At 39.9% G+C, this 24873-nt stretch overlaps 1 protein-coding gene across 2 annotated transcripts in view; it reads right to left on the bottom strand.

Moving 5' to 3' along the window:
• LOC121919554 (sine oculis binding protein homolog) overlaps positions 1 to 24873 on the bottom strand; it is a 203622-nt gene that overhangs the window by 156681 nt on the left and 22068 nt on the right. For both annotated transcript variants that reach the window (XM_042446256.1, XM_042446255.1), the window contains exons 2-3: positions 20673 to 20811; positions 12250 to 12435 (exon numbers count right to left, since the gene is read on the bottom strand). In XM_042446256.1, the coding sequence (XP_042302190.1) occupies positions 12250 to 12435; positions 20673 to 20811 (325 nt within the window). The remainder of the gene's footprint in view (positions 1 to 12249; positions 12436 to 20672; positions 20812 to 24873) is intronic.

Here is a 24873-nt window from a genome sequence, read left to right on the forward strand (position 1 = left end):
ATGGTCAGAACAAAGATCCAGTTTTGTAAGATATGGGAAAATGTGAAAAGGTGGAAATCTGGCAAAAGGTAACACGTGACATTGGTAATGTCAGCCAGGTAAAATGAAATGCTGGGGGAAGGGAGGGTCATGCCAACAAATGCTAGCTCACAGTTGCTGCAGGAATAGAAGTAATAAAATGCTGTTGAAAAAGGAGGAGGAAAGAGAAGAAAAAGAAGGTAGTTTCAAGGGGAGGGAGTTGGTGCTAAGAACAGAGCCAAAGTGCTAGCCTAACCAGTGAGGGGCAGAAAGGCTGTGAGCTGTCTGTTACAGGACAGACAGGTGAGTTCAATGGTTAGAGATAAAAACAGGGACAACCCTGTAAGAAACCATAGGAAAAAAGAAATTATTATTTGATCTCTCAAGGCAAGGACAAAACATTTACTGTTAGTTGTTGTTAAGTGAAAATATTTATTGTCTGTTATTTAAAATCCAAATGAACTATTCCCTGATATATGTCTAAGTCCTTATCACATCTTTCAGTCTGACAAACCCATGACTACTGATCGAATGAATTTCTTGGAAAGAGACACAACTGGCTAGAATTCTGAATAGAACACTCCACACAGCAATATTTTCTTGCTAGTATATCTGTTTCTTCTAATTCTCAAACATAAGAATAAACAAACACCCATGCTGGAGTGCAACAAAGGCCAGTCTATTCCCAATTGAGAAGAGTGCTGAGGATATGATGGACAGTCAAAAAGACAAACAAATGAGTCCTTAAACAAATCAAGTCTGAAATCTCCTTAGAAGCCAAGGTGATCAAACTGAAGCCATCACACTTTGGCCACATAATGAGGAGACATGACTCATTAGAAAAAACATGCTAGGAAAGACTGAGGGAAGTCGAAAGAGAGGAAGACTAATGAACAGACTCACTCAGAGATGTCAAGGACCTGGATTTGCATTGGAGGATAGAGGGGCTTGGAGATGTCTCATCCACAGGGTCATCATGAATTGTGGTTGACTCAAGGGCCGTTAACAACAACAAATTCCAGCTTTCTGCTCATATAGTGGCCTAAAAGACATCTGGGAAGCCCAGACGAGAGCTGTAGCATCTTTTCACTCACATTCTCCAGCAAAGGATATTCAGAAGTATACTGTCTCTGATACTGGAGATAATATACATGACCATCATGATTAATAGCAACTGATAGCCCTATCCTCCATGAATTCATCTAATCCCCTTTAAAGCTGGTCAATCTGGTAGCCATCAATATTTTTTGTATCAGCAAATCTCTTAGTTTTACTGTGTGAAGAGTACTTCATTTTATCTTTCCTGAATTTCTCACATTCAATGAATGATATTTCTTTTCTCTTCATCTACTTTCTCTATATGAAGCAGAATTTGATATATCTGTCATGTTTCCCTTGACTTGCCTCTTTTTTCTGAGCCAAAAACCCCCAAATATGTAAATAAACAACAGCAGTACCAGCCCCTTGTTTATTTTGATTATCCTTTTCTGCACCTATTCCATACCCTCTGACATTTCACTGATGAAAACCAGGACATCATAATGAAATGAAGATGGAAAAGTTATTACTGAAGAAGAACACACACACTAGGAAAGGCTGCAGCAGTTTGCTTTTGATGGGAAGGGCAAGATTCATCTCCTCCTCTCCTCTCCCCTATACTGAGTTAATTAAGAGCAAATTATTTTTGCACTTGGGACTCTGGGGCTGAACAGACTGCCCCTAAGGGCACCCTAAGGGGTGGCCTGCAGTCACCCCTTTCAGTGCCAGATCAGGGTTGTGGCAACTACATGCCACAGCCCTGATCTAGCCTTTCCATGGAGCAAAAAGGTGCCCTATTTGCACCATGGAAAGGGTGCCACAGCCACTGGCACTGTAGCTTTTCAGTGCTCCTTTGGCACTGCGTCATCTGGATGCAGTGTCAGAGGAGCGCCATGATGCACCCACTGTGTGGTGGGGCATGCGGCATGATGCCAGCATGGACGCAGAACTGGGGCATGCATTGTGCAGATGCCACATCCTTCCTCCACCATGATGCCAGCCTTTATGTCTGGTCTGTCAAGACTGTCATTTTGCAACAATCAAAGTGAACTGAGGACAAAAGAGAAAAGTGGGAGGAAGAGAGAGAAACTGGGACATTTTAAAAGCAGTATGATAGATTAATAATTGAGACTCTACTTGCCAAATGTAGACAGTTGAGATATTCTAGGTCTACAATATTCTTTGTAGGGTGTACTCATTAGAACTGTATACAGTATTCCAAGTGTGGTTGTGACAAAGATATTAACAATTCATTTTTTAAATTATACTCAACATGTAATTAGCATCTTTCATAGCAACTGCACATTGGGTTGACATTTTCAGAAAGCCATGTAACACAGCCTATCAGTTTACATGAGAAACTGGTATGCTTTGCTCCAGTGTGCAGAATTTTGCACTTCCTTACATTAAATCTCATTTCTTATTTTAAGGTCCATTCCTCCACTCTTGAAAGAACCAAAATTGAGATCTTCACAATTCATGTTTCTTATCGCCTAGATAGTTTGATATCATCAAACCTGGCCACTTTACTACTCACATGTTGCATAGTTTTACTTTAAAAAAAAAATCAGCATTTGAGTTCTTCAAGAACTCTCTGATACATATCATTTGGACCTGTTGATTTGTATGTTTTCAGTTTCTCATTAAGGTTTACCTCTTATTACTACTATCTATTTCAGTTCAGGTATGGTAGCTGCCAAAACAACAACAAACAAAACATACAATAGAAACAATTATTTTGAACAGAAAGATAAATAATTCCTGAATCTCCACAAGCACTGAAACAAACCTGAAGCCACTTTGTTGTTCACTGTTACAAATAAGTCAATTTTCCCATTAAACTTTAAATTCAAAAGTGGTCAGATACTTCAGAGCTATATTTGCCCTTCTTCATCATGAATCAATACATCTGCTAAACCCTCTGGAGAGTCCTTCATCTGAAGAAGTGTGCATGAACTTAAATGAATAGCTATAGTTTATTCTCAGCAATTTATTTATTTATTTATAATATTTATACCTCATCTTTCAGCCAAAAAAGGCTCTAGAGTGGCTTACAAATTATTTCCCCACCCTCAAATTTGCAATCTAAATAAGTACACACACACACACACACACACACACACACGGGGGGTGGTGGAGTAAATCCAGCAAATCCTGGCTGTTCTTTTTCTCCTTCAGAGGCCAGAGCAATGACAGTTGTAATATGGACCGAGAGGGTGTCTCGAGTCTCTGAGGCCAAGGGACATTGGGACTCTGACTGCGATTCTGCTTCTGATTTTCATTGGGGACAGACACACACACACACAGTGTGTGTGTGTACACTGTTGCCCCTTCTTTTTCACTGTGATCCATTACGGCCCCCCCCCCCCGGCATGAAATTTAAAGAACGTGCATATTCAAGCCCTATTGGCTTGAACGGAGGTGTGCTTCTGTGGGGGTGTGCAAGTGCACGCCACTGGCGCACCCCCATTTTAACTCCCTCCATTTGCCTCCCACAGATAATTGAGGGGCGCAAATCCCAATTCCACAAGAACGGAGAGAGGACTATAAAGTAGTACTATTCTGTATTCAAGAAAAATATGTCTTCATGAGCAAATTTTTATAGGACTACAGAGAGGAAACATCTTTACCACTGGTGGTCATTTGTGACTACAGTGGGCCTTTGGTATCCACTGGGATTTGGTTTCAGGACCCCCCGTGGATTACAAAATCTGTGGATACTCAAGCCCCATTAAATATAATGGCACAGCAAAATTGTGTCCCTTATATAAAATGGAAAATCAAGGTTTGCTATTTGGAATTTATATTTTTTGGAATATTTTCAAGTCAAGGATGCTTGAATCCATGGATAAAAAATCTGTGGATTAGGAGGGCTGACTGTATTTCAGATCTACAGCAACAATCTGGAAAACAGTAAGAGCATCAGTTCACCTATCAGTCCCTATCCATTGCAAATGTTTATGTTAGAAAGGGGCAATTGATAAGCATTTGGAGGCTCAACCAGATCTTGGACAACAACACAGCCAACCATGTTCCCATTCCCACTTTTTAACCTTTTTTAATGGTCCAAATGCCTACCCACTGCCTAAGGCTGGTGATGTGCAGTTTTGCAATATCTGGAGCACTAGCCATGGCTGACTTCCTGCTGCAATGCCTCAGCTGGTTCTAGAATGGTTGGGGGAGCACAAATGTGGCTAAACTGCTGAAAATGGGCTGTTTGCCCTGGGGCCATCAAAATGCTTTCAGCTATGGACCACATTTCTTCTACTCATGTTTTATGTTAATATTGTATACCCAACCTGAGCAATTTTATTAAAGTAAAATCTTGTTAGGTGCTATCATATCTTCCATGTTGCTATAAAATCATAATTAGAACAGCATGTTACAATGCAATAATGCAAACAGCTTTGGAAACACAACAAATAAAATATCCTCACTGCCTTTCTCAATAAACATCTGCACAGAGCAGGTGTTATCAAAACAAACTCCTTTGTGTCTTGTCATTCATATAGTCAACAATTATGCAGGGAGTTCCAGACTGTGTTTTCTACTCCATGGTTATATCACTATACGTGGAAATAGGACGTGCCACAACTGTTGTACAGAGAGCACTTATACATGCTTCCTTATGGTTTATCAGCCTGTGTACATTTCATAATGAACAATGCAATAAACACAGAGTGTTCACAGTGTTAAATCATGCTCCCAGTGGGAACAGTTTGTATAACAAGATAAAATTATCACATTATAATAACTAAATATGCATCAGGCAAAAGCATGCTCCAATTAATCATCAAAAGTTTGCAGTGCCATTTTAAGTCTTAATTAAGAAGAATCTTTACTGACTCTCTATCCCTCATCCTCCGTTTCAATTTGCATGAACTACAGGAAAACCTGCTTCAATTTTTTTAAACAAAAGCTGCTACAGTCAATCAATGATTGTCAGTCTGCCTAACTTTTCATTCATGCCAGGTATACCACGATCCTTTATTGTGTAAAACAGAGATGAATAAAATGTGATTCTCCAGATATTGTTGAGCTGCTGTTCTCATCAATCCCTAGCCAGAACAGCATGGCAACGATGATGGGAGTTGTAATCCTGTCCCTTTCTAACCCTCCACCCATTTCAACAATTTACTAGTAGCAGTCAACTCAAGTTGGCAGATTTCTTCATTAGTATGTCTGAGACTGAAGGATATATTTTTAAAAGGCTGCTTGTTTTCTGGTATATTAGATGCCTTGGCAGTTTTTGTTTAACAAATTGCATATGTTATTGCACACTTCCTTCAGTATCTCAAAACGCACCCATACTGAGGATTTAGTGCAATTTTATTATATTTAATAAATTAAAGGGTTAAAAAGCAGCTAATTAATCAACTAAAAAGTCTTTAACAAGCTGGCAGTCCTAGCTGATAACTAACCTGGCCTCTTCCTGCTAGGACCTTAAGATATATTTTAAATAATGACTAGGTGCAACACTAAGGAACAGATCTTCCTGGCATTTTCAGCTAATTAAATAAAATTTCTATACCAGACAAACTGCAGGAATAAACATTTAAATCCAATTTAGGCTACATCCACAATGCAGAAATAATCCAGTTTCACACTACTTTAATTGTCATGGCTCAATGCTAGGGAATTCTGGGAACTGTTGTTTTGTGAGACATTGAACCTTCTCTGTCAGAGAGCTCTGGTGCCACAACAAACTACACTTCCCAGAATTCCACAGCATCAAGCCATGGCAGTTAAAGTGGTGTCAACCTGGATAATTTCTGCAGTGCAGATGCAGCCTGAGTCCCAACTAGAGTCTTCCCATTCAATTTATGGGACTTACATTTGTACTGACTTACTAAATTCTCATTGATTCAATGGGTCTACTCTAATTAAGACTAGCAGTTTGATTTATGCCAATATAGTTTCACTGAGTTTATATTTTTAATGATGAAAAAAATATTTTATAACATATTGTACTGCCTAATTCAAAACTGAAGCGCTTTCAGATGCAATTATTCTGTGAATTATTCATTCATAGAATGCTGCATGAGGTCCAATCTGGTCCCCTTCCATTTCTCTCCATTGTGCTTTACTGTAACTTCTTATCTCCCTCCCCCCCCCCTTACAAATAAAATTATCTCTTTAGAAGAATCCAGTAGAATAACTGCACAATGCAGCAGTGCTAGGTGAATACCATCTGGAAGCATCTTATGACCCAGTGATTTGTTACTGAATACCAGCTTTAGCTAGAGTGGTCAGCCTCTAGGAAGCATTTTTAATAAATACATTAAGTGGTTATTGTTCATATGATTACATATGAAAAGCTTATTACATCAGTGAAATTATTTTTGCAATTCTGTAACATGTTTCCTTTCAGAAGCTAATCTCTGGAACGAGGCTAATTTCTTAGTAATGAACTTGTTAATTGTAAGGCATGATCTACCTCAAAGAGGAGTGGGGGTGCAAGGCATTTTGTTACACAAATTTCATCCTCCCTCCTCTGGTCTTGATCCATAGTACCTAAGCCTCATGCATGTCTGCAGTTACATACATACAAATTGTCTGTGCAGAAGAACATTTTTAAATTCTTTCAGAATATACATTTTAAATTCTTGATGGCTGATAGGGGAGGCCTGGGGCTATTTTAATTTTCCGGTTGAAATCAATAAAGAAAAAAGGGAAGGACTTATAAATTTAGGGGAAACCAAGGAGCAACTATGATAATTAATGCAAATTCTACCTATAGCTGTAATTCAATTTCCCCTTCCTTTCTGTGCTTCAGATTCCCATGAAGGAAGAAGAATTTATCCAAAAAATTGGATACAGAAAAAAAAGGAAGGAAATTGCCTTTACAATGCATAAAATTAAGCTGCACAAAAAGTACAGGAAATCCTTACTGAAAATGCAAATTGTTATCTTACAACACTCATTAGCAACAACAGCTGGCACATTTATTGTTGCTGCCCTGCAAGAGGGCTGGAACAGGCCCAAAGGTCAGAGTTTGTCTAGGTTTGCAGAAACTACATTTTATATTCTGGATGTATCAAATGTAACATTAGTGGGAAAACTATAAGTGGCACACACTATTAGTTAGGTGTTTTAGAAATTACCCCAATGCTAGCAGAACATGCTAGCAAAACATCGTACCAGCTTCTGAGAATCCTTGAAGACCCAGCATGGGGCACTACCAGGGAGAATCTGAGGGGGAGTGAATATGAAAAGAAGTAGAATCAAGAAGGGAAAACACAAGGTGGAATGGACTTGTCGGAATTTGACAGGATTCGGGGTGGGGGGGGGGGAGAAGAAAAGAAATGTAAAGGGATACACAAGGAATAGAGTGATAGACAACTACTGGGAAGCAGCAGTAGTGGGTGACACTGATATAAGATCTCACAGAAAGAACACCAGTGACACATTACCCAATACATCTTTTTTTAAATTTATTAATACATTCTAAAACAAAACATGACAACAAACAGTACACCAAAACAACAATAAATAAAGACAATAACCCAGATAAGGCCTTGAAAATTATAGATAAAAGGTATATTCAGGGATCCTGAAAGACATCTTTCCATAAAAAAATTAGCTAAAATTGGGGGATGTCTAGAGACTAAATCTTGCTGGGTGTATTCAATAAATGCATGTCAAATCTTATGAAAGGTCAATCCAGAGTGTAAGCCTCTCACTCTGTTGTTATTATCTGCCATTTTCTCCATTAACCACAAGTCCCAGAGTCTAGTCCACCATCCTGCAATATTCAACTTTCCAGTTTTCCAGTTCTTGGCTATCTCAAGCCTGGCAACAGCGGGAAGCAAACTAGTAAATTCTTTATGCTGCAGGGCTTTATTTTCATTAATACCTAATACATCTTGGCACTGCATAGTGAGGAGGCAGAGGTGAACCTCCTTGTAGGAACCCTATGATATGAGTCGTGAATGTAAAATGGTTTATGCAGGGACCAGCGCAAACAGAACAAAAGTATTGGTTGTACAAGCTTTGCAATAGCAGAACCATTCAGATATCAGTTCCAACATTCTTCTTCATCCTTCTCATAATACTGTTTGAAACAAGTTGCTTCATCCTAGTACTCAGCAGGGCTAGCCTGAAACTCTCAAGGCCTTGACCATAGCCTGACAATGAAAGAAAACACAAGGAAAGGGAATTGAGTAGTAAGGGGTTAATATGTCAAAGGCACACCAAAAGAATAATGAGAAGGAAAAGCAAGGGAAGAAAGATAAGAGAAGGGGTACTTCCTTTTGTGTATGGGAGCTCATTCTAGGCATAGAAAAAACAGCAAAGTGGAAAGGGCACAGCCAAGAAATAGCACTTTGCAAAGAAAAGGCTAATGCAAAGACTTATTTAAAGAGAAAAAATACGGTTATAGAAGGAGATAAAATTCAGATGAGTCAAAGTTTAAGGCATATACTAAAGCATGAATAAAACAAGCAGGAAAATTGGGCAATAAAATCAGTCCTAGATAGAGTAAGAGGGTGGTGAAGAAAAAATGTTTTAGAAATAGAATAAAGCTGAGGATCAAAGGAAAGATGTCAATAAGGCACATGAGCAAGGTTCACTGAACCCAATCTGAGCTTAATTCCCTTTCTGCTGCTTACCAAGGCACTAAGGGATTTCAAAAAATCACAGGGTTGGAAGGTGCTATTAGGAGAAAGGTTAGATATACAACAAACAAGCTAATTAATTATACCTTAAAATCCATCTAATCCAACCCATTGCCACCTCCACCCTCAGGCTTTCCTGTTCCCTTTGACCAATCACTGTATAGTGTTGTGATATTCCTCACATATGCATCCCACTCTAACATACTGAACCTTGCGGTGGCATGGTATAATTTCATGCACAAATATTTTCATTCATAGCAAACCTGAGAGGAAGGCCAGGCTCAGACACTGACTAGCTCAATGTGGCCTCATTGAATCTAATAGTGGGCCAGTGATGGAAAGCCCCACCTTTTCAGCCAAAGTCCTGCACACTAACCAGTTTTGCTACCTTTGCCAGATGATCCTAATAAAGTGCCCCTTGATACAGTATCAGCTGAGTGCCTGTATTACAGTGTTGCCAACAAACCTCAAAGATAGTCCCCAGAATGTTTTACCAAAATCCAAAATCCCCAGAATTCCCCAATATTTACCAGAATATTAAGTTAAAATCCCTGGAAAGAAATTAAATTTCTCAGATTCCAGGGAATTCCCCAGAAATTGGCAACGCTGCTGTATCATTAAACACTCTTTTAAGTGTGATTATGGGGACTGTCATGATCAGCACCTGGACTTCAAAGTCTCAGATAAGGGAGAAAATTTAGTACGCCCAGTACATTCAACTTTAAATTTTGCCCATACTTGCTTTGGGATTGCAATAGCTCTACATTCTTTGCTATCTCACTACACCACAAAGCAAAAGATTAGGCTTAAACTAATATCTCGTACACCCAAATCTGGCACTCTAGCCATCAGAATACCCTACATGTTGTTTATATGAGACTGCTAAGAGGACTGCTGCCTTATGTGGTTCCTACATTTTTCACAAAGCACTAGCAGTGTTCTTTGCTGAATGCTGAGCCTACATTAGATCTGTTTCTGCCTTCAATTAATTCAATAGCATGCAAGAAAACTCCCATTGACTTAAACAGATACACAGTAGAGCCTGCTGTTATATAAATTTGCAATTACTGTATTGCAGTGTATACAATAGTAAATAATAACATAGCAATTAAACACCCTACTACAGCCATAACAGTTATTTTGCAGCTTATGAAAACAGCACCCAATGCAAATGAATCATACCTCATATAAGCCCCGAGGAATGCCACACAGGAAGAAACCACACCAGATAAGAACATCATGAAAACATAAAGACTTGCCCTTCTTCTCCTTCCCCTCCAGCTTTTTCATTAGCTCACTATAAATGAAGACTTTCACTTGTGTGAGATGAATTTCACTTCCTACTCTCCCTCTTCAGGTAATTTTATCCACTGACTCCCCAATATGCTAGGAGAGGTAATACTCCAAAGTAGATTTGGGCTCTGTGTGGGGCTGCAGAGAGGAGGGGGAGTTGCTCATCCTCCCCTACCTACTGACAGAAGTTGTTTGGCTAGTGGGAAACATTACCTGAACACAACTGATAACTATTTCAGAATAGTCTCCATGGGGAATATATATTTGATCATATCAAACCTCTTAGATGAAAAATACAGGAATTTCTGTATGAAAGGAGTCACAGTGTGCCCTAGAAGAATTTATCAGCACAAGCACAGCAAACACATAATAATTTTACTCCTATGTCTGTTCAGCTATGTTTGATTTTGAACCTGACAGTCAGCCCAACAGTTGATACATTCTACTGTTACAAACACCCCTGAAATGAATTGGTCTTGTCAATGGGCTACTTTAAACATTACTTTGTGAATGCATAATTTGTGTGCTAAAAATAAAATTTGTGTAATTTGCAAGACACTAATAACACCACAAAAAAAAACATCTAATCAAATCAATGGCTGCTATAGCCCAGTCTCCCAGTCAGAAACCTCACACAACCTGTCTGATGTATCCAGTTGCAAAACAGACTGAAAATTCACAATACTAACCAGAGAAATTCATTAATTGGGTGAATCAACTTTCTGAATAATTTTTTTTCTAAAAAAATTTTTTTAAACAATATGACTTTTCCTGTCAAAGTGTAGATAACAGAACTCCTTCTCATATGATTTATAAAATCCCAGCATCCCTCAGTATTATGTTTGTTGGCTAGACTGATGGGAGTGACAACCCAAAAACATCTGGAGGATTGGAGTTGCCCACTTCTGTTTTAACAGGCACAAGTTACTTCTTGGTGTCTTCTAGGTTTTCACAACACAGCAGAATTAAAACAATTTGACACCACTTTAACTACCATGACTCTATCCTACAGAATCCTGGAATTTATAGTTTTGTGTGGTATTCAGCCTGGTCTGTCAGAGAGCTCAGGTGCCTCACCAAACTACAAATCCCAGGATGTTGTAAGATAGAGTCATGGCAGTTAAAGTGGTTCAAACGGCTTTAATTCTGCAGTATAGCTCTACCCCTAAACAGGCACAATCTAACTCAAATTACTTATATTGATGGGAAGATTACTATTATGCTATCATTGAAACTGGTAAACTAAGCTTTTAATTAATGCTTTTTCACATGGATTGCATCCATACAAAGGGTGGGAGCAGGTGGGCAGGAAAAAGTGATCAATCCTGCTTTTTCTGAAAGTAAGTCAAAATCCTGCTGTCTACACAGCTGCTCCCAAGGTAGGTTGAACACCCAGAGGCAGTCTGCATGGGGTGGTGTCATGTTGCACCACTAACTTTTTTTGTCGCCTCCCCACCATGCATGTGCAATGTCACACAGATACACTGCCTGCAACCTTCAAGTACCTGGCACATCACCTACATGCCAACACGTGGCATAGCCACCCCTTTGATCAGCTACACAGTCGTACGTGCGATGCACTACCAGTATAGGGCATTAGTGCTTTTGTGTACACATGATACATTGTTAAAGCATAATCATGAACGCCCCCTATACATGACATCTTCACCACCCCTTCACCCAATGTTCCCTGTTTGCCATGTGTATGTTGTAATTACATCCACTGGAGTGTCACACTTTCATATTTTATTTTATTTTATTTTTTTGCTTTGCTGCAGCTCCACAGTCGCACCAGGCTGATTATATGCAGGTGCAAAGATGCGCATTTCCTCCACTAAACCAGATTATCCCAGCTTCTTTTTGCTCCAGTTTTTAGCACAGATTTGTTTTGCTTTCCACCCGCTTTTGAGGCGTGCATCATATAAGCAGCCCACCTTCAAAGTGCCCAATAAAAAGACTGGGACAAGTTGATCATGAATGTAATTTTATCTCACTGATTAAGTGAGAACTAAACACAAATATCTAGAACTGCCATTCTAGACACATTTTCTAGCAGTAAGCCCTACTGTATACATTGTCATTTTTGGACAGACAGACATAGGGTTGTGCTATTAATATGAATCTAGTCCAATGGACTAGTCTTTTTAAGTCTCTGAAAAGTGAGATAGAAAAATGTTTAAAATTTTTGATGTTTCTGCAATTCTAGGTTAATCTGTTTATTTCAATATGTAAACAAAATAAAACAGAATGTTTGTTCAAGAGCATTACAAATGAAGCAATTTACCTGCTGGTGGCTTTATGAAAGGTGGTGGAATTAATGGTACAATAATGGGGATGTTCCCATGCTCTTTTGACCCTGCTGGTGAGTCTGAGAGTCCATTTCCTGTGGTAAGGCCAGGATAGCTTGCATTTATATTGTATGATGAAATAATACTGTCTTCAGGTAATTTTGGTTTTGGCAAAGAATTTTCTGTGAAAGAAAAACAGAATAAATTACAAAACTTATTGAAACTTTTAATCAGATACATTTTCTTGGAGCCTACTCATGTAACAATGAAGCAAGTGGCTAGTGATTCTTGACTTACTATAAGTATATCCAATGCCAATTAAACTGGAAATTTCTTTCCCTTCTGTTGCTGACTCCAGCATGGGATTTTGCAAAAACCTTATCCAGAGGGTTTCCCAACATTTGGAACTGGTTCACTGATTCATGTACCACTGTTTCCAGTGTACCACTGGAGCTTAGTCCTACTGTGTACCTACGCAGTAGTTCAGGTCAATGGGTATGTATACCCAGGTTATTCAACTATAGTTATAGTCAGTTATCCTATCGTAATCTGAAACAGTCACAGAACTTACATGTAAACTGAAACCAGGGTTTTAAATATCCATAGCAGGTGGCCACACAGTGATTATAGTAATTAGTCCTCATTCTTCTTTCAAAATATCTTCTACCACAAAAGGAGATTCTTTTTAAAATGATAGTATATATCAATTTATGTTTCAACTAGGGTAGACCCACTGAAGCCAATAGAACTTACATGTTCATTTACATAGTTCATGTTGATTTAGTTGGATTATCAACTGGAACTAATAATAGGGTTTAGTCAATATTACAATAATACCAAGATATTTTTCAATTGGCAGGGAACTGTTTGTTGTTTTTGTGCCTTCAAGTTGTTTCCGACTTATGGCGACGCTAAGGCGAAATTATCATGGAGTTTTCTTGGCAAGATTTGTTCAGAGAAGATTTGCCATTGCCTTCCCTTGAGGCTTAGAGAGTGTGACTTGCCCAAGGTCACCCAGTGAGTTTCATGGCCAAGTGGTGAAGCAAACCCTGGTCTCAAGAGTCATAGTCTAACACTCAAACCACTATGCCACTCTGGCTGTAATCAATGTTAACTTTTAAAAGTTTAAATTTGTTTTCAAGCCAACCTGTTTTAATATTTATGTCTAAATAAAGATCAGGTTGGGCAACTGTGGCACCCTGATGTTCCCATTAGCCATAAAATTCCCATTAGAACTAACTAGCACAGCCAATGAGAAAATATCTGGAGGACACAGTTTCCCACCCCTGTTACAGACTCAAACGTACATGATTGTGATACACATCTGAGCCAGAGGACATGTTCAACATGTGAAATTCACAGTTCTCAAAACTATCGGAATGGAGGCTGTGAATGGAGGAAAGATTTAGCAATTTAGCTGACAGTTTGCTGGTTACTTGAGAGTTGCAGTTCAAATGTTTGAGAGGGAAAAAAGGAGCATTTCAGAGTTCAGGGAGAACTGGAAATTGATACAAAGTCCAAATAGATGGAAAGTAATAACCCAGCACTGATCATTGTTATGTTGTTTAAATTCTGCCAGAGATGTTCATTCAGAGAGCTGAATCTCAGCCATGCACAAACAAAAACCCTTAAAAACACACATGCTTGTCTGTGTTTGGAGTCTCTTTAAAAGAGGCTAAGATGGATGAGAGGAGCAAAAGCTTAAATAAATAGTGAGTAACTTGAAAGGGGCATACAAGGACATTTTCATTAACTTTGTGGAAATTTCTGTTCTTAAATATGAATTACCTGTATTTTCCGGCGTATAAGATGACTGGGTGTATAAGGCGACACCCAACTTTTCCAATTAAAATATAGAGTTTGGGATATACTCACTGTATAACCCCTCTTCCAACGCACACCAAATAATTTTTTTTAAAAAATCAGATTTGATTTCAATATGGTAATTTTAATTCAAATACTTATGACATGCAGGTACTTAACAGGAAACCTTGTTGTATACAAAGCCTGCTTGGATTGGTCAGCTCCCCCTGCCTGCCCAGCCCTCCCTGTCTCCAAGACTATCAGAGCGGTAGCTGCTTTCATGCGATTGCTGCATATGGTGGGGATGTGGCCACAGCCGTTTTTGAGCTGCCCCCACCATATGTGGAGACCGCAGATTCTCCAGTCCAGCTCAGAAGTTTCAGCACCTGCCCTATAAGATGACACCCAGTGTATAAGACGACCCCTGACTTTTGAGAATATTTTCCTGGGTTAAAAAGTAGTCTTATACGCCAGAAAATACAGTACTTTTATGGATATGATTACAAAACTATTTTTAAAAAGTGAAGTATCTCCTTCTGCATAAAAGTAAAATTCATGAGGGCTTCAGCAGGTATCAAGACTTCCTTCCCCTACAGAAAGGTTATTCATAAAGATTATTCAACATTATAGGTGCTGTAGATGGGTTTTTCACAGAACTGAGATCCTACTTCTTGACAGCCTTTCACAGGATCTAGTAGAGTTTGTCTCTTGTCATGATGTCACAACTCATATTATTAGTGCAACCACTGGTTGTCAGTGGTGATATGAAATAGAAGCACTAAAATCCAGAATATTATGCCACCATGCAATTAATTTCTATTTAAGACATTATATGAAGGAAGAAGGAACTCAAAGAATAATATTGGCCATATGCAGTAGCTGAGAAGATTGAAAGGGTTGCATTCTCTCATGCTGTGAAGTCAACCTCAAAATATAGAAACTATTTAAATCCTTCTTATGGAGCATTTTGCTCCATTTTCTTAGGCCCGTTACAGACGTGCCTTTTAGTACGGAGTCAGTCCATATTAGGGTTAGGAAGGTGCGGTGCTTCCGCACCCCCCCTAACCCTAGTACGGACTGAGTCCGTACAAAATGGCGGCGCCCCATCTACATGGGGGCCACCATGACGACGTCACGACCACGCTGCCTCTATATGGGGCGGGGCGGATGTGACATCGTCGCTCCGCGCCAGGGCGCTTAATGCGCGGAGCAGGAATGAGCTCCGTTTCAGAGCTCCTTCCTGGTTTGCGCCACTGGGCGCAGCCTTCACACAGCTGTGCCCAGCAGCGCAAAGGAGAAAGGTGCCAAGTGGCCCCTTTCTCCTCCTCCCCGCTGCCACGGGGTGTCCTTGGGGCTTGAAGCCCCAAGGACACCCCTATCACCACAGCCTGGAAAGCGGCGGATTGGGGCCTCAGCAGCTGCCGTTCTAACTGCTGAGGCCACGATACCCCGGGGAAAGGGGCGGGTACAGGCCGCCTCAAAGGGGCGGTCTGTAACGCGCCTTAGTTTGTATTTTATTTTATTTATTTACCTTTTTAATGCCACCTTCCTCCCAGGCCCCAGGGACTCAAGGCGGCTTTCATAACATATTAAAATGTTTACAAAAAGTCCAAAAAGTGGATGCAAATTTAAATGGATCCCAATTAAAGCACAAATGTTACTATAAAATTAGTTTTAAAACATACAGAAGTTAAAAACAGAGAAAACATACATTTACATTCAAAACCTTCTCTGCTTAAGCATTAAAAAGCCTGCTTAAATCAGAATGGTTTTGTCTGCTGGCAAAAAGAACGCAGGGAGAAGGCCAGCCTAGCCTTCCATGGAAGAGACTTCCAGTGAGTGGGAGCAGCCATTGAGAAGGCTGTCTCTCATGTCATCACCAAATGAGCATGTGGTGGTGGTGGGATGGAGGGAAAATCTTCCCCTGAATATCTTAAAACTCTAGAAGGTTCATATGGGGAGATATGGTTTCACAAATAGTCTGAACCTAAGCCATGTAGGGATTTATAGATCATGACCAGCACTTCAAACTGTACCTGGAAATGAACTGGTAGCCAGTGAAGCTGTTTCAACAAAGAAGTTATATGCTCCCTGTAACTTAACATCTTCTTAATGTCTTCAACCACTTATTTTTAGTTATAACTTAATCCAATGGAATTAATTTACAGAAAAATAGATATGTATATTTAATCTATCCACAATAACATTGTAGTATATGCACATTATCAGTTACAATCATTAATAACTAAAATTAGAAATTAAATATTAATTTTAGACAAGATATCCTTCATCTATGTATTCATTTATTCTTTTTTTTCTCTTAAACTTGGATTCAGCCTGTGGGAGTTCATTAAAATTTTATCTTTGCCTCTCTTCATCTCTTAAAGTAAGCTCTCATTTTGAGTGATAAAACATCTTTTGCTATATTATTTTCCATGAAATGAATGCTTCTGTCAAGTCCTGGTGTCCAATATTGTCCTGGACTGTGGCCAGCACACACAACGCCTATAAGAATGGTTTTAACATGGCAACTAGCAAAGCAACTGGAAGCAGTCCACAAACCTTGCAAGCAGTAAGCATTAGAGAGCAAGCCGAAAGCCAAAGCCGAAGTCAGGGAAACAGAGGTCAGAGTAGTCAGTCCAGTCCAGGGTCAGGGCAGCCAGAAGGTAGCAAGAGTCCAGTTCGTTCCAAGGTCAAGAGTCAGGGCAACAAGGAGTCAGGATACACGAAGCCAGTGCCGGCAGCAATCACACCAAAGGATCATGCAATAAACTCTGGCATTGAATTGGCATCTCCCTGCATCTTAATTAGGAGACGCTCTTCACCATACCAGGTGAGCCTGATTAGCTAATTGCCTCTCAGCAATTCTCCGGGATCTGCATCTGCCAGCACTCTCAGCCCTGCGTTGCCTAAAGGAGGGAACCTCCAGGCCTGCTTCCTCCCCAGAGTCACCACTAGGCTGCTGTACCACCAGAGGAATCCTATCAGCACTAGGACCTGGCTGAATCTCCTCCTTTGGGGCTGGGAGATCAGGGTTGGGCTCTGGCAGAGCAGAATTAACACCTGGTGTAGCCTCAATTACCCCTTGCTCTGGAGTAGACCCATCCTCCTCCTCATCCTCCGAGTCCTGCTCTTCGCTGGCCATGACAAATATCTTCATTTGTTTTAAAAAAAATAATGTAATGGTTTGAGTGTTTGACTACAATTCTAAAGACCAGGGTTCGATTCCCTAATTGGCCATGAAACCCATTGGGCGATCTTGGGTGAGCCACACTCTCTCAGCATCATCAGAAGGCAATGGCAAACCTTCTCTAAACAAATCTTGCCAAGAAAACCCCATGGGAGGATCAACTTAGAGTCACCATATATCATAAACTACTTAAAAGCACACAACAACAACAACAACAACAACAACAACAACATGATTTTAGTACCCCAGAATATCTACCAATGTGTACCAATTTTATTCTGTTGATATTCATTGGTTTTTATTTATTGACTGTGTCAATAATAAGTCTTAAGCCAAAGTATTGCACTGGTGATTCTTCGGAGCAAAATGGAGGGCACACATTAAGTACAAACTCACTACTTAAAAACATTTTGACTTTGATCTTTCCTTCTGAGTGTATTTCAAATATCACAACCAGAGAAGAACTGAGTTGCAACACAGACAGGAGAGAAAATCATAAGACTTTCCAGTAATACAGCATCTCTTTCCTCATTTCAGGTTGTATTCTGGTAGTTCACAGACATAGTTCAGGAAACCTTTAAAACAACTGCAGACACAGTGACAGTTGGGACAGAAGGGATCAGCTCTTTACAGACTGTACAGTGATGTTAGTGGTAACACAGTACTAGGTTTAAAAAAATGGGGAACAGAGAGCTTCCTTTTCTTTCAGTCCATGATATGCCCTCCTAATTATACCATAATTCAGGCACAATTTTCTCTCTGTCATCATACAACAGAGAGGGCAAGTGCAGGGGCAGTTTTTGCCCTCCTGGCAACACACATGGCCCACACATTTTTGGCAGCAAATCAGAACTGGAATTTCTGGGTTAGTTGAGGGTTTTGTTTGTTTGTTTGTTTGTTTTGTGAGGACAAGAATGGATGGGTGGTATTTTTAACAAATCAGCCATCCATGGTAATGCACCTTTTTCTGGCATTTTTTCACCCTGCGTGTACTACATGGTATGTATTGTGTTGTACAGTGGGGGCTGGAATAAGGAAGTGAAAGGGGTGCAGTCTCCCTTCCCTCATACCACCTTACTACTAGTACTAATTTTGTCCTTCTTTAAGCCCTTCCCCAAACACTGGTGGAGGGGTGGTTTGTTTTGCAGCAGGCAAATGAAACTGTGATGCTATAGTGTCATCACCTATAATACAGCAGGCCAAGGCAACTCTAGTTACAGAGCAAGCCTGAGGTTCAGTTTTGCTGGGTTGAAATCATTACCACCCCAAACAAGTCTTACACTAGTGTAGTGTGATATTATTCCACCATCAACACAGAAACCAAAAATAGGCACTGGCATGATCAGTTGAGGGGAAATGAATTCTTCCCTGCTCATGTCAAACAAATGTCCTGCATGCAGAGTCAAAAAAATGCCAGAAAAAAAGGTGAATTACCACGAATGGCAGATTTGTTAAAAACATCCCCCACCCATCCTCATCTTCACAAAAAATAACTCAACTGTGCAATGCTAAAGGGCACATAACACATACACAAAAGCAATCTTTTGTACAGAAAGGACACCTCATATCAGAAGAGCAGATTGCCAACATTTGTCTTTTCAAATTTTTCCAGATATTCCAGCTCCGAACTCCAGATGCAAAGACTTGGTAAGAATTTCCACTTTACTCTTCTCACTGGTGACACAAGCACAACTTAAGATGCAAGGAGATGCACTGCCAGTGCCTTAAAGTATGCCTACTGCAAACGTTTTCAACATCTCCCCTGCCCACCCCTCAGTCTCCTGTAAGATATAAAAAATGTGTAATGGCTAAACAGCTTTTTCTCTAAATATGAGGACTTCCTACTCAAGAAACCAGAGCAAGTATGCAATGTACAAAAGACACCCACCATGTCCCAATGAAGGAAATGGGGAATGCAAACATAACTGTTAGTGGATGTCCAGCATTCCACCTCAGTAATTTGCTATTGCTAGTGAAATACCCATATACTATATAGTTTTACCTTTGAGAAAGAGAGATTGGCTAGAGACTAAACAAAGTGGTTGTAAAGTTCTGTTGTGATTCTCAGCATAGGGCAGGTGAGCATTGTCTGAATGACTACAATAACAGCTCCAAATACTTGATGTCCAGATGCAGATAACAGAAGGTGCCCTCAACATGGGAGGGAACTTAAAGTAAGTGCCCTAAGAAAGAACCTAGGCAAACCTTGAACAAATGAAGAACAAGCACTTTCCCCATTTCTAGTGCAGTGTCAACAGGCAAGGCCTAGAGCAGTAGTGTACCAGCAGCACCAGCAGTAGTTATCACTATCGCTCAAGACAGATCTAGAGTAGGACTGCTATAGTCTTATTATCGCAGGATGCCTATCCATTGCAAGGTATGTGATGAACAGTTCTAGATCTATCCTAAGCAAAGCAATGGAACAACAGAGTAACACTGTAACTGTGATGTCTTACATTGTGTTGTAGCTATTTGTGTGTTTGTGAGGATTAGCAAATATATTTTCCTTCTCATACTCACTCACACCAGTTTTGACCAGGATAAGTCTCTGAAGGAAAGAAGAACATCAGCAATCTAGATGCTACTAGGGAAATTCTGTCAGTAGTAATTTCTTCTGTTAGTGCAGCATTGTAGACAATGAAAGACTGAGGGAAAGGAGCAAATTTCACCCCTTGATTTGAATCGACTAGCCAGTTTTTGGGTTGCATGCTTCTAATAAACATTCAGGAAACACTGATAATAATGAAGTTCAAATAATAACTCCTAGCCTGATCGGGGCCATGGCAACCTCACGCCATGGTCCCAATCTGGTCTTTTGAGGGCATGAAAAGGAGTCGTGAAAAGCAGCACCTTTTTGTGCCCTCACAAGGGCACCATAGCCATGGCTGTGCAGCTATACAGTGCTCCTTTGACTCTGCATCATACGGACATAATGCCAGAGGAGTGCCATGATGCCACACGCCATGTGGAGATCACGTGGTGTCAGGGCACTCTGGGGGGCAGATTCGGGCATATGTCATTGGATGCTACACCCTGATTCCACCCCCATGTTGGCCTTAATGGCCAGTGTGTACAGGGCTTAACCAAGACTTGCTGCTGAACAGTTTCACTACAGCTTTGAATAGAAAACTGCTAGGGAGATGGGAAATATTGTATTCTCTTGATTTTCTAAACATTTATTGGCAGCTGCTTGAGTGATAGCTTAATAAGAATTGATCATCTGAAGAAAAAAGTTTTGCTATTACAAAAGATCCACAGTAGCTAATATTTTGTCCAATACTGCTCTGAACAATTCTAGATTTTGCTTGCTAGGAGTCATACCTTTAAAACTGTGCCACAATAAACAAGAATTCCAGTTTAAGCAAATACCAGCAAGTTATAGCTAATCCTGCTTTACATGAACAAAGGGACATTAAATGTCATTACCTTTGAGAACAGAAATGTGCTGTCGGCTCTCCCCATCTGTGGGGTAGTTCCTGAATTCAATATCTTCTCCATCTTTTAATTCAACCTTATCATAACCATACCAGCCAAGAAGCTCATTCATGGTGTTTTCTGCAAAGTTCTGAAAGAGAAGAATTGCCTACTTATTTATGCAATCAATAATCATTTTGAACTAAGAGATGAATGCATAAATCGAAATCTATTTTCACTGTACCATGAAATAGCAGGTTTGCCCCACCTCCTCCAGCCTAATGTTCATTTATCAAGTCACGTACACAGAATGTAATGCATTTAAATCTTTGAATGGCATGTGTAATTATGACAGACCTTCATGCATTTGCAATTTAAAGAAAAATATGAGGGGGAAGAGAGCTATTTATCATTTCTTGCACACAAATTGATAGTCAGTGATATATTTACAACATGTTTTTTACAAAACTTTATATCCTGTGCTACTATAAAGCGTTTTAAAGCACATCAAGAAAGCAATAGAAGGACAAAGATGGTTTCCCAACACTAGTCAATCAATCTCACTACATTACAGCCATTCAAATTAGTACAGGCTACTGACTCAACCCAAGATAGTTATAAACCAAGCTGAATAAAATTACAGTACAGACATGCTTAGAAAATGGTGCAAACAAAACCCAGTTGCTTTTGTATATCCAACATTCATCTAGCCTATATTCTGACAGTAGTCTCAGTACTATCCAGTCAATAGCATGAAGACAAGCATGTTGATGTTTGGTATCAGAAAAACTTAACTGGACTGCCTGATAAAACTTGAGAAAATTAGAGAGGTTATGCTAGCTTAAGATCACTGTTTACAAAACATGTTTTTACATATTGCATCAAAGATATGTATGTTTTTAATGAGGTCACATGCTACTGGGGTAAGTATCTGAAGGCAAGGAGAGAGTGAACAAGACAGTGGCAGTCCCATCTATGCTTCCTTGAGTTCAATGATGAACGAAAGGTAAGATATAAAAACTAAATAAATAGTTAGAAACAAATTGCATCACCCATTCCCACTCTAAAGGGATCTTGCTACAAAGCTAGCCTATAACAGAATTCCATGCAGTTAATCCTGCCCATGGGTTACTTGTATTCAAGCACTAACACAGTGGTATAAGATCTTGTCAGAAAGCAGTGGCGTTCCCTGCACCAAGTATTGCCCAGTGTAGCGGGTGGGGCTTCTAGGCCACTGCATGCTCCCCATGCCACCCCATCCTTTTCCTAATGAGGAAAAGAAAGGGATGATGGAGGGAGTGGAAGTGTGCACAGGGACCAAGGGGAGTGCATGCAGGGAGCACAGAGATGACTTGGGAGGGAGGGAGCACATGCGAGGAGCATGGGGATGGTGCAGGGGAGTGGGAGCCCATGCAGGGGACAGTGCAAGGGAGTGTGAGCATGAGGGAGGGGAGGGTCCGGCAGGGTGTCACCCCCTTTCTGGGGTGTCATCCAGAACAGTCCACACCATTGCACCCCCCTAGTAATGCCACTGTCAGAAAGTTGCAGATTTTCACACCAGTTGTTGCAAGAATGGGGGCAGAATCTCTGAGACTCTCTAGATAGTTTGAAAACTTTCTTCTTGCATTATTATGTAAATCATTTACTTTCTTGAAATGCTGAAAATATGTTTTATTCAGATAAACATTTAATAGGTTACCCACTCTCTTTTTTATTTATTTATAGTTTACTATTTAATTTGTAATTTAGAGAGTATGTATGTGAACATTCTGTTTTAATGTATGTCATTTTGAGAATATTTTTATGTAGAACAGCAAAATGTATTGAAATAAAATAAATATGATGGTAGAGTTCCTGTCATTTAGTAAACAGAATGATGGGTTTGGAATAAAGGGGTTAGTAGATTTGTGAGAATCTGCATATTCAAAAATAATCAAGATGTGAGCTGTTTTATAGCCTTGTGTACAAATCTACAAAACGTCGTGCCACCTCAGTGCAGTATGAACTTCGGTTAGAAAAGAGCAGGGAATGGTTCTTAATAGCTTCAAACAAGTGTTTTATCTGCCCTACTTCTGTTATTGCCACAGCCAAGGGTACCTTGTAGCAAAAGAGAGCTCTGATTGATTGTATACCCCTTTCCCCTAAACCATCAGACCATATGAGACCAAAAACAGAGATGGGAGAAGACAGCTTGCATCTGCTTCTCTTCTGAAGCTACTGAAAAAGCTACAGGTGAAGGGTGAATATATTTCAAGAAAGAAGGAACTTCCGCTTTAGTATAATGTGAAATGGATTGGTTGTTGTTGTGTGATTTCAAGTTACTTCTGACTTATCATAGGGTTTTCTGGTGTTGAGTGTGTGGCTCACCCAAGGTCACCCAGTGAGTTTTCAGGGCTGAGCAGAGAACTGAACTCTGATCTCAAACCACTGCACCATGCTGGGTCTTGCAATAAATTTGTCATTTCCAGAGCTTAGAAAAGCTACATCTTTGGAGTACCAGAATCCTTCAGTCAGCATGGTTATCTTGGGAGTTTACATCCAAAAATCTAAATTTTCCAAGCTCTAGTTATTGCAATAAGAACTCAAGAGGACAAATTGGAAACTGTGCTCTTCCAAGGCATTTCCTTGTAGTGGAGTAGTTTGGTGTAAATTTGTGAGGAGATGCAGTGAGAAGAGAAGTGTAGAGGGAAATAATGGCCTGTTACAGACTGCCAAAATAAAGCTGCTTCAGGTCTCTTTGGAGGTATGCTGTTTAAATGATGCATGCATCCTAAGAATCCAGAAGCTGCACCAAAGCTGCACTCCAGTGCTTAGGAATGGAGAGTGGCTTTGGCGCGACCTCCAGACTCTTAGGACCCATGCATCATTTAAATAGCATACCTCCAAAGAGACCCGAAGCAGCTTTATATTGGCAGTCTGTAACAGGCCAATGACTGTAGTCACCTGGAAACTTATCCTGCCCCCTATAAAGGAGCTCAGAGCAAATCCATTATTTTGAAATGCTGAGGATGAGTATTCCATATAGATAACCTGTCAGCACTGGGGATAAGTGTATAAAGTCCACAAAACCACTGTGTAGTCACTGTGTACAACTATACTTTAGTTGGCTTAACCTACAACAAAATTACTCCCACAAACACAGTGACCCAGTTCTTGTAGGTTACTTTCAAAGCATTTTTTACAGATGTTCTTCTTTTCACATGAGTGCTGAAAGTGATAGTGACAGTGAATGTGTACACACAAGTCCCCCAACTTTCCATCCATTCAGAGTTCCTGATTGTACAAAGGCTTCCACACAAATTCAAGAAAACATGAGTAGAAACTCCATCCAGATTTTCCCCATCAATACTGAGAAAGTTATGGAAAGAACAGATAAAAGCCAGGATGCCAAGAGAGGGGCTTGGATAATGGGCTTCACCTTCACTTTTAGTAACAGGATGAATACCTGCATAAGGTTACCAACAAAATACAAAGGAAGATCCTTAGAGGTGGTGGTTCAAGTCACAGGTTATTCACATACAATTGTTTAACATACGATGGTAACACCAGTTGTTTCAGAGTTAATAAAATGTTTATTGTTCAGGCCTCTTTATTTAAAGACAACATTTGGCACTAGGAATGGAGCCTATAAATTTCTGAAAGACTCAAAGAAAGGAATACAATTAAGATGGCAACTAGTAAACGTTTCACCAAAACTTAAGACTTGGGGAAAATGTAACTCAAGCCTGGGAAAGGTTTAAGCAAAAAGATGGATTGTATGTTAAAGTTATTGGAGATACTGAACTGGAGGATAAAGAGATAATAATAATATGATGAACAGCTTTAATATATTATATTCAGAACCTCTGGGCCTCCTTTGACAGTGGTAGGCCCAGGAACATTGGAAACATTAATATACAGTAGTTGATAATTATGGCTAAGGGCTGAAGATTTTGAAACTACAAACAGTTATTTAAGGAGGAATAAGCTCCATACAAACATTATCCTCATATATACTAATAGTGACCTCTGTCTGTAAGACTGCTCTTATGTGGCTGAAACAGGCAGCACCACAGAGAAAAAGATGATGATATTAGAATGGTTAGGGAAAGCTCATGTTTAGGAAAGTCTTCTCCCCTAAACAAAAAACTTAGGGAAAAACTATGACAGAAAATCATCTTAAAACTGACTAGGGTGGGCTGAGGTAATGCAAGAGGCATAGATTGAGTATATT

Source organism: Sceloporus undulatus, chromosome 1, assembly GCF_019175285.1.
Source record: "Sceloporus undulatus isolate JIND9_A2432 ecotype Alabama chromosome 1, SceUnd_v1.1, whole genome shotgun sequence".
Classification (NCBI taxonomy): domain Eukaryota; kingdom Metazoa; phylum Chordata; class Lepidosauria; order Squamata; family Phrynosomatidae; genus Sceloporus; species Sceloporus undulatus.